The sequence below is a fragment of the Pseudorca crassidens genome, chromosome 14 (assembly GCF_039906515.1).
Source record: "Pseudorca crassidens isolate mPseCra1 chromosome 14, mPseCra1.hap1, whole genome shotgun sequence".
In the NCBI taxonomy this organism is placed as follows: Eukaryota; Metazoa; Chordata; class Mammalia; order Artiodactyla; family Delphinidae; genus Pseudorca; species Pseudorca crassidens.
The window spans coordinates 73,889,997-73,904,799 of NC_090309.1; the positions used below are offsets into that span (position 1 = coordinate 73,889,997).

Consider the following 14,803-nt stretch of genomic DNA (forward strand, 5'->3'; position numbering starts at 1 on the left):
CTACATCTTCTTTCTCATTGCCTGACACTAGTTCGGAAGCACTCATATCCATCTTCTGGATATTTCGTCTTCTGTCAGTGCCTCTGGTGTTATGTCTGTTAGCTCTTGAGTTTCTCCAAGATTCATATCTTGAGGCCCTTCATGCCCCACCTTTTTTTTTGGCCATATCTACAATCTCTTTTGTGATTTACTTAATTGGCTCTATCATAAATCCTGTAAAGTCACCCACAGCATCGGGACACAGTTTTCTCCAGCAGGAATTTATTGTTTTGGGCTTGGTGACTTTCATGGCTTTTTCTAACAATAATGGAGAGAAATGGTGTAACCCTTCCAGACATTCATGATGTTCTCTCTATTGGGGCTCTCTTCCATAGTGTTGACAGTCCTTTCCATAGTGTCCTGTCTATAATGAGGCTTAAAAGTCCTTATGAACCCCTGATCTAGAGGCTGAATTAGAGTTGTTATGTTTGGGGACAAGTAGACCACTTCAGCATCTTTGGTATTGAACTCATCGAGTTCTGGGTGGCCAGGGGCATTGTCCAATATCAAAAGAACTTTAAAAGTGGTTCTCTTACTGGAAAGGTGCTTCCTCACTTCAGGGATGAAGCATAGATGGAAACAATCCAGAAAAAGAGTTCTCATTGTCCCGGCTTGCTTGTACAACCAAAAGATTGGCAGCTGGTGTTTATCTTTTCCCTTCAAGACTCGAGAGTTAGCAGCTTTATAGATAAAGGCAGTCCTGATCGTAAACCCGATTGCATTTGCCCAAAACAGTAGAATTACCTTATCCCTTCCAGCCTTAAATCCTGGTGCTCATTTCTCTTCTTTACTAATAAATGTGAATAGGGCACTATTGTCTGCATTAAAAACCTGTTCAGGCAGATACCCTTTCTCATCAACGGTTTTCTTAATTGTGTCTGGGAACTTGTTTACTACCTCTTGGTCAGCAGACGGTGCTTCTGTTACCTTGACATTTTTTTTTTTTAATTTTTAAAAAAAATGTTTATTTTTTTCAAAGAAAAATAGCAATAGCCAACTGGAAACCTGCTTATTCTTCAACTCCAATTTTGTTTTCTTTAAATTTAGAAGTGACTTAACTGATTTACTATTTTAAACAAACCCCAGCACTTCCCTGGTGGTCCAGTGGTAAAGAATCTGCCTTACAGTTCAGGGGACACGGGTTTGATCCCTGGTCAGGGAACTAAGATCCCACATGCCGTGGCCACTAAGCCCCTGCCAGAGCTCGTGTGCCTCAGCTAGAGAGCCTGCGTGCCGCAAACTACAGAACCCACGCGCTTTGGAACCTGCACGCCACAACTACAGAGCCCATGAGCCCTGGAGCCTATGTGCCACAGCTAGAGAGAGAAAAACCCGCACGCCGCAACTATAGAGAAGTCCGTGTGCTGCAATGAAGAGCCCCCGTGCCGCAACGAAAGGTCCCACGTGCCTCAGCGAAGATCTCCCGCGTGCCGCAACTAAGACCCAGACGCAGCCAAAAATGAAATAAATAATAAATGTTTAAAAACAAACAAACCCTCCCTTTCCCCTTTACATGTTTACCATCTACTTATGCTGAATCCTTCCAAGGAGATTGCTCCAGCATATATCTCCAGGTCCTTGCTTTGCTTATTTTACCAAAAAATGCAAAACACAGTTCCATCCTGCATCTGAAGGGCTCCAATCGTCAAAAATAGGAAAAAAAAACCACTTTGGAATAGCCAGTTAACTTGAATAAAAAAAAATCCACACGAATGCCTTTTGATTGGGGCAGGAATTCACTCCTATGTTCCCGGTAATATGATCCAGCTCCATAAATCCTTGTAATTTATCCTCCCTAGCCTATGCACATACCTCTATCTAAAATTATTTGCTGGCATTAATTTCTACAGGTTTAGATTTTTCATCTTCCTTTTGCTTTAAGTTTTCATAGAATGACCTTGCTTTTTCTTGAATTATATTAGAGTCTACAGGAATACTTTTCTTATATCCTGCATCCACATAAAAGCTGCATTTTCAATATGAGATAAAAAGGTATTTTGCAAAAAGTTCAAGGTTTCACACCTGTTGGTGTAGCTGCAACAAGAGCTTCAGGGATTTCCTTTTCTTCTTTTTTTTAAAATACCCCTTACGCTGGATTCATTTATCTTGAAATGGCTGCAACTGCAGCTGCAGACCTAAATCTACGATACATATCAAGCAATTCAGCTTTTTCTTGTAATGTCATGCCTTTTCTTTGCTTCTTGGGGGCACTTCCAGCATCAACAGTGGCACTTTGTATAGGTCCCATGGTGTTATTTAAAGTTTACTGTATTGCAGTAAACACAAAGAAAAATATGCAGCATCACTTTAAGTAAAAAAAGATCACTTTTTACTGTGATATGTAATTTACTGGAGAGAGGAACTGTTCACGAGGAGAAGATTAGCATCACACGGCATTTTAAGCGGATATTTGCAACACTTGAGTTCAGCGCAATAGCAACAGGAGGTGGCTATGAAATTATTACAGTAGTACAGTATGTACCACAGTTAATTTTATGCAGTTATGATTTAATACTGCATCTTTGTTTACATTTCTGTCGACTGTAAATGGAGCAGGTACAGTGTTTATTCATGTAAGTTTTGATAAATTTTAACTTTTTATGATAGATTTGTGTATATTTTATGGTAGTAAATGATAAAATAGACTAGTATCTACGTATATTTTATACACCCATTACATACTGTGTTCTTAATTTCTTCACTATTTCTAGGCTACCCAGTTCATCTGTGGGTTTTTTCAAATTGACATAAATCTCCCCCAAAATATTTTCAATATATTTATTGAAAGAAATCCACGTATACAAAGGTCAGCTGTAAAGTGCTTATCACATTAACTGGTGTTAAATACACTGTACTTCCTTTTTGCAATTGTGTGAGGCCATAGTTCTAAAAAAGAGCTGTGTTTCATGTATGTAAAAGTAATGATTAAATCTTTACTCTTCTTCTCTCATTATGTAATTCTAGCCTTATAAAGTTTTTTTTTTCAAAAGGGGCAAAGTTTTGTGGTTGAATTGTCTTTCATTTAAAGTTATTAGAGGGACTTCCCTGGTGGTGCAGTGGCTAAGAATCCACCTGCCAATGCAGGGGACATGGGTTTGAGCCGTGGTCTGGGAAGATCCCACATGCCGCGGAGCAACGGAGCCCGTGAGCCACAACTACTGAGCCTGTGTGCCACAACTGCTGAGCCCGTGTGCCACAACTACTGAGCCCGTGTGCCGCAACTACTGAAGCCTGCTTGCCTAGAGCCCATGCTCTGTCCACAACAAGAGAAGCCACCACAGTGAGAAGCCCGTGCACCACAGTGAAGAATAGCCCCTGCTCGCCACAACTAGAGAAAGCCCGTGCGCAGCAACAAAGACCCAATGCAGCCAAAAATAAATAAATAAATTAAAAAAAATAAAATTATTAGAGAACACTGGAAGTTTAATGAACATTGTTATCAGTAAGGGAGAAATGAAAAATTGTATCCATTCTTTAATAAGCTGACCTTCCTGTGAACTAAGAATTAGCTTTAAGTAATTTTGAAATGAAAATAAACTCTATTAATTTGAGTAAATTATATAACAGTTTTCATTTGTAATTAAAATTTATTTACCTTAAATCAAGTTCCTACATAGATCTGTGATTTATTGAGAAAAATGACACTGTGAAAGTACTGGAAGAAAACTCAGGAGAATTTTGTTTCTAATCTCAGAGTAGGGAAAGTCTTAACTATGGAAGAAAAGAATCCACTATATAAAATCTTTTTTTTACATTCTGCGTGGCAACAATATGGTAAGCAAAACCAAAAGATGATACCCTTTGAAGAAAAATATTTTCATTTCCTTTCATAGAGAGAGTCTAATTTTTAAGTAAATATAGCTCCTAGAAATCAGTAAGCAGAAGACCAATGATCCAATAGAAAAATTGGCAAAGGATATGAACAGAACTTGTGTAGAAAAAGCAATATTAATGGCTCTTTCAAGATATGAAAAATGCTCATCTTCCTTGATAATAGAAATAAAAATTAGAATGAAAATGAGGTAACATCCTTTATCTTAAAACGTTAGTCAAGAACAAGAAGTTTGATAATAAATTGTTGGTGAGCAGTCTTAAATATTTCTGGTGAGAGGTGTAAATTGATACATCAATGGAAGATAATTTGCAAGTATCTAAATTAGGAATGACACATGCCTTTTGAACCATAAGTTCCACTTCTATAATTTTTTATATTGATATGTTTATATTCATGTGAAATGTTAAATGTACACAGATGTTCGTTCAAGCATTATTGATAATAGGAAAAGATTGAAAACAGCTTAAATGTCCATGAGTAGGGGACTCGTTTAATTACGGCACATCCATATAGTGCGGCATTTTGTAGCTGTTAAAAAAGTATGAAGCAGATCTTTATGTACTTACATGTAAGCTAATTAAAATATATCAATAACATAAAATAGGCTGTGTTATACAATAAAAGCAATATGTATAGTGTGTTTAAATGTGTTTAAAAATACATGTTTGTTTATGTGTATAAATGACATGTATGGAAGAATAAACAAACTGAAAACAGTAGTCGTCTACTGGGTGGAGACCTTGTGGTTAGAGTCTGGGGTGATAAGGAGCTTTCCTTTTTCCTGTATAATCTTTCTTACCTGCTGTATGTTGTACCATTTGCTTATATTACCTATTAAGAAAATACAGTAATTAAATTAAAAATGAAAACTAATACAATAAATAATGTTTGTTTTCTTTTTATACTAGGCATATTTGATGAGACCGTCTATAATATTTTTTGATGAAATAGATGGATTAGCTCCAGTTCGCTCTAGCAGGCAAGATCAGATCCACAGGTAATTTTTCCTAATCTGATTATGTTGAATTCTTTCCATTTGTTGACATAGTATTTAGATTTAGCCCTTGGATAAGTGCTATGAGGCTTATAAGATGTGACCTCTGTCCTTGAGGAAGACTTCTTTCATTAGCACAGGGGTCAGCAAACCAGGACCCATGAGCCAAATCTTCTCCCTGTTTTTGTAAATGAAGTTTCATTGGAACACAGCCATATTCATTGCTTTTTGCGTTATATACATCTCCTTTTGCACTACAAGAGCAGAGATGAGGGAGGGGTTGTGAGAGGAAGATCATATGACTTGCAAAGCCTTAACACATTTACTTTCTGGCCCTTTACAGAAAAAGATGCCTAATCCTGATATAGCATAATGTTTTTGAAATTTATCCACGTCACATACACTAATATTTTGTTCTTTTTAATTTCTGAGTAGTAGTCCTTGGGCAGCGTGTGTGTCTCTGTGTGTATGTGTATGTCTGTATGTGTACCACAATTTGTTTAATTCCTCTGATAGAGATTTGGTTTGCTTCTATATTTGGCCATTATGATAATGCTGCTGTGAACATTTGCATACACATTTTCATGGGACCATATGTTTTCATTTCTGTTGGGTAAATACCTTAGAGAGAAATGGCTGAATCCTATGTTAAATGTTTGTTTAAATTGATACTACTTTCCAAAGTGGTTTACCATTTTATGTTTTTAACTGTAATGTATCAGGATTTGAGATGCTTCTCATTCTTGCCAGCATTTCGTATTTTTACTCTCTAACTGTTGCTATTCTAATGAGTGTGTAGCAGTGGATTAATTTTCATTTTTCTGATGACTAATAATATTGAGCATCTTTGCATGCACTTATTGCTCATTTACATATTTTCTTTTGTGAAATGTCTGTTATATTATTTTACCCTTTAAAAATAAAGAAATCATATTGTATGTCTCATTGTAGTGTAAGATTTTTTTTATGTGCTCTTAAAACAAGCCCTTTGTCAGATCTATGTTTTGAAAAGTTTTCTACTAGTCTGGCTTGCCTTTTTCTTAAATATGACTTTTTGAAAATCAAAAAGTTTTAGTCTTGATGAAGCCCATTATGTAAATTGTTTTGGTATATATTTTTGTGTCTTGAGAATAATTTCCTAAACCAATTTGTCAACTATTCTATATTTTCTTCTAAAATATTAGTAGTGTTAGCCCTTAAATTTTGGTCAGTGATTCATTTTAAAGTTAACATTCATATGTCAACATAAGGTAAGGGTTTGAGTTAATTTTTATAGCTAGTGCAAGGTATGGACTGAAATTTACTTTTTCCATATTTTTTTTTCCAATTGTTCCAGGACCATTTATTGAAAAGGTTACCTGTCTCCATTGAATTACTTGGCATCTTTGTCAGAAATTGACCATTAAGTTGTCTATTCCTAGACTTGTTAGTTGGTTTCATTGATCTTTAGGTTTATCCTTATATCATTGACTTAATTACTTGAGAAATTTATACAGTCTTATTAGTATAAGTCCCCAACCTTGTTCTTTGTAATTTTAAAAAAAATCTTTTTTAAAGAGCAGTTTTAGGTTTACAGCATAATTGAGAGGAAGGTACAGAGATTATTCCATTTACTCTGTGCCCACACTGATACACAGCCTCCCCCATTATCAACATCTTTCATCAGAGAGGGTACATTTGTTACAATTGAGGAACCTGCATTGACACATGATAATCACACAAAGTGTGTAGTCACTCTGGGTGTTTTGCATTTTGTGAGTTTGGACAAATGTATAATAACATGCATATGTCATTATAGTATCACACAGAGTATTTTCATTGTCCTAAAAATCCTCTGTGCTCTACCAACTCATCCCTCCTTTCCCTCCCCACCCCACCCCCTCAGTCCCTGGCACTAATGATTTTTTACTATCTACCCTCGCCCTTTCCGTAATGCTATGTATTTGTAATCATCCAGCATGTAATCTTTCAGGTTAACTTCTTTCATTTAGCAATATGCATTTAGCAATATGCATTTTGACTTTTCTTGGCTTTTTGTTTGTTTGTTTCTTCTGTTTGCTTTAGGTTTAGTTTTCTCTTTTTCTAAATTATTCAGATGGAATTTTAGACTTTGACTGAAACTTTTTTCTTTTCTAATATAGGCATTGAAAGCTATAAATTTCTTTTTAAGCACTGCTTTAGCTGCATCCCAGTTTTTGACCTCTTATATAATCAGTGTCCTACAGTTCAAACTAATTTCCAATTCGTCTTGTCATTTCTTCTTTGACACAATGAATATTTAGAAGTGTGTTGTTTAGTTTACAAGTTGTGTTTTTTATCTTATTGTTTCTAATTTAATTTTTTAATTGAGGTATAATTAACATAAAACACTGTATTAGTTTCTCTAATTTAATTTTATTGTGGTCAGAAACGATAACTCTTAAAGTCATTTTAAATTCACTGCAGTTTTCTTTATGTCCCAGGTATTGTCTGTGTTGTGAATTTGTATTCTGCTGTTTGTGGTGTAATATTCTCTATATATATCAAGTAAGACAGGGTTATAATAATGTTATGCAGGACGTTTTGTGTTTTTACTGATTTTTTTGTCTAGTTATTTTATGAACATTAGAGAGATGTGGTAAAATGTCCAACTATGATTGTAGAATTGTCTCTTTAATTCTGCCAGTTTTTGTTTCATTTATTTTGAAGTTTTGTTTTGGGTGCAAACACATTTATTATTTTGGATGTCTTTATTTTGAAGTTGCCTTCTAATTATGAAATGCCCCTCTTTATCTTTGTTAATACTTTTTGTTTTGAAATCTATTTTCATTAGAATCTAATGAAATGATTATCTAATGATTAGATAATGATTAAGCTAATCTAGACTGCTGATGTTTTTTGCTTGGTACATTTTTTTTCCATTAACTTACTACCTACCTTTCAGTGTCTTAATATTTAGAGTATTACTTTTGTGGATAATACATAGTTGGGTCTTGTTTTCCTAACTGGACAATCTCTTCATTTTAATTTGAAAGTTTAATCCATTAATGTTTGTGTAATCATTGACACAAATGAATTGGAGAATACCATTTCATGTTTGTTTTCTATTTATGTGTGTTTTCTTTTTGTTTTTCATTTCTTGCTTTTCTAAAGAGAATATTTGGAGATATTTTAGAATCTTTTTATTTTACTACTGATTTTTTAAAAAATTAATTAATTTATTTTTATTTTTGGCTGCGTTGGGTCTTCGTTGCTGCGCGCAGGCTTTCTCTAGTTAGGGCGAGGGGGGCTACTCTTCATTGCGGTGCACGGGCTTCTCGTTGCTGTGGCTTCTCTTGTTGCGGAGGATGGGCTCTAGGCGTGCGGTCTTCAGTAGTTGTGGCTTGCGGGCTCTAGAGTGCAGGCTCAGTAGTTGTGGTGCATGGGCTTAGCTGCTCCATGGCATGTGGGATCTTCCCAGACCAGGGATCGAACCTGTGTTCCCTGCATTGGCAGGCAGATTCTTATCCACTGCACCACCAGGGAAGCCCTACTACTGATTTTTTTTTTCTTTTGCGGTATGCGGGCCTCTCACTGTTGTGGCCTCTCCCGTTGTGGAGCAGGCTCTGGACACGCAGGCTCAGCGGCCATGGCTCATGGGCCCAGCCGCTCCGCAGCATGTGGGATCTTCCCAGACCGGGGCACAAACCCGTGTCCCCTGCATCGGCAGGCGGACTCTCAACCACTGTGCCACCAGGGAAGCCCCCTACTACTGATTTTTTTAAAGCTCTTTTATTGAGGTATAATTGATACAGAATACTGTATATACTCATTGATATACTTGAAGAGTACACTTGGTAATTTTAACATATGTATTTACTTGTGAAACTGTAACTATCAATACATATAAGGATACATATAAGAGAGGTTCCAAATGGTGGGAAAAAGGGATGCAAAAGCTTAGTCACAAATATTCACAGCAGTGTTATTCATAATAGTCATAACATGGAAATAACCCAGATGTCCATTAGCTGATGAATGGTTAAATAAAATGTGGTATATCCACATGGTAGAATATCATTCAGCCTCAAAAAGGAATGAGATTCTGACACATGCTACATGTGTTTATCTTATACATGTAACATTGGTGAACCTCACATATGTTACGCTAGTTGAAACAAAGCCAGACACAAAAGATCACATATTGTAATGTTTCATTTATGTAAAATGTCCAAAATAGTCAAATTCAGAAAATGGTATAAAAGTGTATCAAGTAAATACTAACAGAAAGCTACTATTGCTATATTAGACAAAAGAGACTAAGACAGAAAGCATTATTATACATAAAAAGAGGATCAATTTACAATGATAAAATCTTCAATTTATTAAAAGATGTAATAGTTTAAAATTTATAATTCCCTAATTACTACATTTCAAACTGTATAAAACAAAAATTGACAGAACTGCAAAGAGTCAAATTGATAATCATTGTGAGAGATATCATGTACCTCTCAGTAATTAATAGACCAAATGAGCATAAAATAAATTCTCTACAGATTATTTGAAAAACTTTATTATATTAATCTGATCTTGTGGGCATACTTATCTAAGGCAATTATAGAATGAACACTGTTTTCAAACAAATACAGCATTTATAAAAATTGACCATATATTGTGCCTTAAATCACAACTAATTTCCAAAGTTTAGTAATATACAAAATATAAGAAACAAATGACAAAAAGATAAGCAGAGAATTTTATGTTTTTATCGAGAACTATTGTCCTAACTCTAAGCAATCTCTGGTATTAGTAAAATAAAAAATTATAGCTAACTATGTATGAACTGCAAACAGAGATATGCAGAAATCAGGAAAGTAGAAAGTCACTTCTTTGAAAAAAATAAAATTGACCAACCTGTTGCACAATTGGCCATGATAAAAAAAGACAGTGATAAAGCAATATTTAGGAATACAAAATATGATGTTATTTTAGATTCTGTAAGCATTAAAGGTTAAGAGGATGAAGGCCTAAGCTTAAGAGGTAAAAGTATAAAACTTCTAGGAAAAAACCTGTGGGAACATCTTCATGACCTGTATGAATGTTCACAGCTTTTTTGGTAATAGCCAAAAACTGGAAACAGTCTAAATGTCCATCAACATGTGAATCAACAAATTGGGATCCATCCACAAAATGGAATATTGCTTAGCAATGAAAAGGAATAAACTATTGTTAAACCAACAATGTGGTGAATTTCAAAATAATCATGCTGAGGGAAAGAATCCAGAAAAAAAAAGTATTTACTGTGTGATCCCATGTATATAAAATTTTAGGTAATGCAAGCTAATCTATAGTGACAGAACTCAGATCAGTGGTTGCCAGGGGATTGGGTCAAAGAAGAGCAGTAGGGAATGGATTTTGAAGGGCATGAAGAAGAGCATGATGGATATTACTTTTTTTCATTATGGTGATAGTTTCACATACTTCAAAACTTAGCAATTTGTATACTTTAAATATATTCAGTGTATTGTATGTCAGTTATATCTGCAGAAGACTTAAACCTATTTAGAGTGATATGAGAAAGTTAAATGGAACTTAGTTTTACTTGTGAACATGGATATAAAAATCCATTTTTTTAGTCTTTAAGACTGATAAAAGCTAGTATAAGCAGCAATTTTTGCAACTTTTTCTTTCTTCCCTTTTTAAAATTTTGTCTGAAAATTTTGTTACAGCTCTATAGTATCAACCCTCCTTGCTCTTATGGATGGATTAGACAATAGGGGCGAAATTGTTGTTATTGGTGCTACAAATAGACTTGATTCTATAGATCCTGCTCTCAGGAGACCTGGTCGTTTTGACAGAGAATTTCTTTTCAACCTTCCTGATCAAAAGGTAAGAGTTTTTGATATATTAAGATTTATTTGTGACTCAATTATGAAATATATATATATGTATACATATACTTTGAAAGTGGTATTTTATGAGTTGTCATTTTCAAAATTTTGTGCTTGTTGGATATCTTAGTTACTCCGTAAAAAATTCTTGTCATTATTGAATAATTTAATCTTTTTTGTTAACAATTATCAGAAAGTTTATGATTTTTAGGAAGTAAGGGTATGATTTTTAGGTTACTATAGATGCTTACTTACTCTTTTCTTTAGTTCTCCACATTGTATTAATTATCTTGTATGACAGGTTATATGTCTCTTGTTCATCAAAGTAGCTTTGTTCCCATAAAAATAACATTTTTAGAGTAATGGTAGCTTTATGAATAAGAGCCCAATATGCAAATTCTCATAGAAATGGCTGTAACATCTTAATTAAAAGCAGCAAATGCCATTCATTATAGTGTAGTTTTAAAAAGAACATAATAAAAAAAATAAGAACATAAGTGAAACAGGGCAATGTGTAGTCATTGACTATGTAAAATGTTATTTAATATGTTATACAGAGTTCTCTTGTCCTATTTTTACTTGGCAATATTTTGGTTAGTCTTTGACCAGTTTAATCATTGACTGTCATCTTCACTGCACATTTATATTTGAGAGGGAGGGACATATTCAGAGAAGATTCTGTATTTGACAATGCTTTGCATGTATTAAACATATCAAGCCTAATTAGAACCTTTATAACACATACCTATATAAATATAACCAAAAGAGAGCAGAGAAGGTACTACATATGAATATATATATTTATACACACACACACACACACACGCACACACGAGCACTTGCTATTATATGGCTTTGATTTTGGATCTCTGTAAAATGCCTTGTTTATGTACATAGATGTGAGAAGCTTAGTGATTAGTACAGTACAGTAGACTCTAGGGAAATGAAGGCAATGGCTCTGCTGTATAGAGCAGTCTGTGTAGAGCAGTCTCTACCTCAGTTCGACAGTCTGAACAGCCACTATATCTGTCTCAGTTTTGGATTGACGATCCAACTTATAGGCTTTTTTTTGGCACCAAGTTTATTTAGCTTTGTCAGAATGGGAAACATAGTGTATACAGCATCATTTTTGTTACCCGAGTGAGCTTCTAGGGCTGTACCAGTGCATAGAGGTACGCTTAGTTATAGGAGACAAGACTGAAGTAGTCTACTTCAGCATGGGGAAGCATCAGCTATCTTATTTGGAACATCTTACAACAGTTCAAGCACATCTTTTAGGCTCTACCAGTAGATGGGGAAAATATGCTTATTAGCTCTAAGAGACACAGCCAGTGTTCATTTCGGCACAGGAAAGCCATTACCTTGATTTTCCAATTATCTTCTCTAGTGTCCTAGTCATGTAGGCCTCAAAGTCCATATGCCAACCATAGTCCTTACAATTCAGGTATAGTCCACACAAATCAGAGATTTAACAGTAAACGAGGTCTAGAACAGTACTGACCAGTTGAATTTTCTGTGATGATGGAAATGTTCTGTGGCTTACTATATTGTATAAGTATGGATCTTGAACATAGTTTTCCATGTTAATTTTAACTTTCGAAGTTTCAAGAAAACAGTGCTTAAGACCTAAACTTAAGATCATTTTTCTTGGCCTGGGTCTGTGGAAAAAACCTAGACTGGCTGTTCACCTTTTTTTCCTTAGGTAATATTTAAGGTCATGAGACTAGATGATACAATTCCTCTGTCTTAAGAAGCAGTCAGTAAGGTAAGAGGAAAACTAGGAGAGTGGGATTCTGGAAGCCAGGTGAAGAAACTATATCAATGGGGAAGGTATAATTAACTGTGTCGGATGTTGCTAAATTAAATCACATGACAGAAGATTGGCGATTGTATTTAGCATTATGTAGGTCATTGGTGAAACCTGATGGGAACAATTTCAATTAGTAGTGGGTGCAAAAAACTTGACTCGAATATGGTTAGTTTAAGTGAATGGAGGGGAGGAATTGGAGACAGTGAATGGAGATTAATTTTTCAAAGTGTTTTGCTGTAATAAGAAGCAAAGGATTGAGGTGAGATGTTGAGCAAATTGGGGACAAGAGAAGGTGTTTTGTAATTTTTAAGATGGGAGAAATATCCCGTAGGGAAGGAAGTTTTGGTGATGAAATTGAGAAAGGAGAATTATCTTCTTGCCTTGATAGGCGAGAAGGGGGATTGGATTTAATGTATGAGTGATGAGAATGACTTTATTTTTAATTTAAAAAAATTTTATTTATTTATTTGTCTCTGCTGGGTCTTAGTTGCAGCATGTGGGATCTAGTTCCCTGACCAGGGATCAAACCTGGGCCCCCTGCCCTGGGAGCGTGGAGTCTTAGACACTGGACCACCAGGGAAGTCCCGAGAATGACTATAGATAGGAATTTGATAGTTCATCTGTTATAATAGGGAGAAGACAGAATATTGCGGGTACACATGCTAACAGGTGGACAGAGTTGGTATGGGGTACCTTTGGAAGTTTCCTTCTGATTGCTTCAGTTTTCTCAGTGGATTAGGAAGCAAGTTCTGAACGAGAGGCTGAGCGTGAAGACAGAGAAGCCATGAACTAGTCTGCTGGAAGATAGCCTCATGAATAGAATAGAGAAGGGTTAAGGGCAGTCATAAGGCTCCATTTGGTTATTAATTTAAATTGATACCAGTCAGTGTCTAATATTAGCATGCAGTTTGGGAAGTGGAATATCATGACTCTTGCTATTTGAGCAAGTGACAGTAAAAAGCAAACAACAAAAAAAGTAAGTCTTGGTGCCAAATTTTAATAATTTTGTTAACTCTTTATTACCATAAAATAGCATGTACCTTCTTTATGCAGTAATGCTTAATTTCTTTTGTTTATCATCAGCAGCAGTATGATTATTGTTATAAATGTTATGTGTATATTCATGAATCCTAAAGAATGAGTGACCTGAGTTTGCCTTTGACTCTTAATAATAGAGGAAGCTACTTTCTATTAGGAGAAACCATATGATTTACTATTCTGTATGCCATATAGAGTAAATTGTAATGAAACATTTCTTGATTTAAATAATTTCTTCTATTTCTTGTTTTTATGATAAAGAAAGGAGACTCTTTATATAGAAAAAGAGAAAGGCACTTAAACGTCTCAGAGACCTGACAATAACTTTTGACTTTACGTAATTAATTTCATTTCCTCTAAATCTTTACTTATTTTGTAAAATGAAGGGATACAGATAGATTTTTTTTTTTTTTTTTTTTTTTTTGCGGCATGTGGGATATTCCCGGACCAGGGCACGAACCCGCGTCCCCTGCATCGGCAGGCGGACTCCCAACCACTGCGCCACCAGGGAAGCCCCGATAGATCTTTTTTGAGATATCTTCCAGCTTAGATTTTTTTTTGCCGTGTTTCTGATTCTCTAAGGGTCTTGAATGAGTGGCGCCCCTTCTGCTAATGAAGTCTATATAGATTCTTAATGTCATCTTCTAGACTATGTAAGCTCTGAGAATTATATTTTTTGGGGGCCTTGGTTTTATATTCTTTTAATATCTGTTCAGGCAGATATTTCAAGTTGAAAGAAAATATTTCTTACATCATTGATTTATTTTTGGTAGCTGAACACCTAACTTGGAACTTGGAATTGAAGCAATAGCTATTGATTCCAGATTTTGTCAACTTTTTGAGCAAAGTTTATCTTGAAAACTTTCAAGTTCTTTTTGTTTTTGTGCTAGACCCCAGATTCCTCACCAAGGCAATAATATTATCATCTTGGTTATAATTTGCTTTTTCATAGTCTCAAGAAACTCAAGTAACAGTGTTGAGGAAACAAGTATACTCAGTTTTTTTTTTTTTTTTTTTTTTTTTGCGGTACGCGGGCCTCTCACTGCTGTGGCCTCTCCCGTTGCGGAGCACAGGCTCCGGACGCGCAGGCTCAGTGGCCACGGCTCACGGGCCCAGCCGTTTCGCGGCATGTGGGATTCTCCTGGACCGGGGCATGAACCTGTGTCCCCTGTATCGGCAGGTGGACTCTCAACCACTGCGCCACCAGGGAAGCCCAAGTATACTCAATTTTAGAAAGC

At 35.4% G+C, this 14,803-nt stretch overlaps 1 protein-coding gene across 2 annotated transcripts in view; it reads left to right on the plus strand.

Moving 5' to 3' along the window:
- Positions 1-14,803, plus strand: part of ATAD2B (ATPase family AAA domain containing 2B) — a 150,671-nt gene that overhangs the window by 50,056 nt on the left and 85,812 nt on the right. For both annotated transcript variants that reach the window (XM_067703596.1, XM_067703597.1), the window contains exons 13-14: positions 4,783-4,871; positions 10,556-10,715. In XM_067703596.1, coding sequence (XP_067559697.1) covers positions 4,783-4,871; positions 10,556-10,715 — 249 coding nt within the window. The remainder of the gene's footprint in view (positions 1-4,782; positions 4,872-10,555; positions 10,716-14,803) is intronic.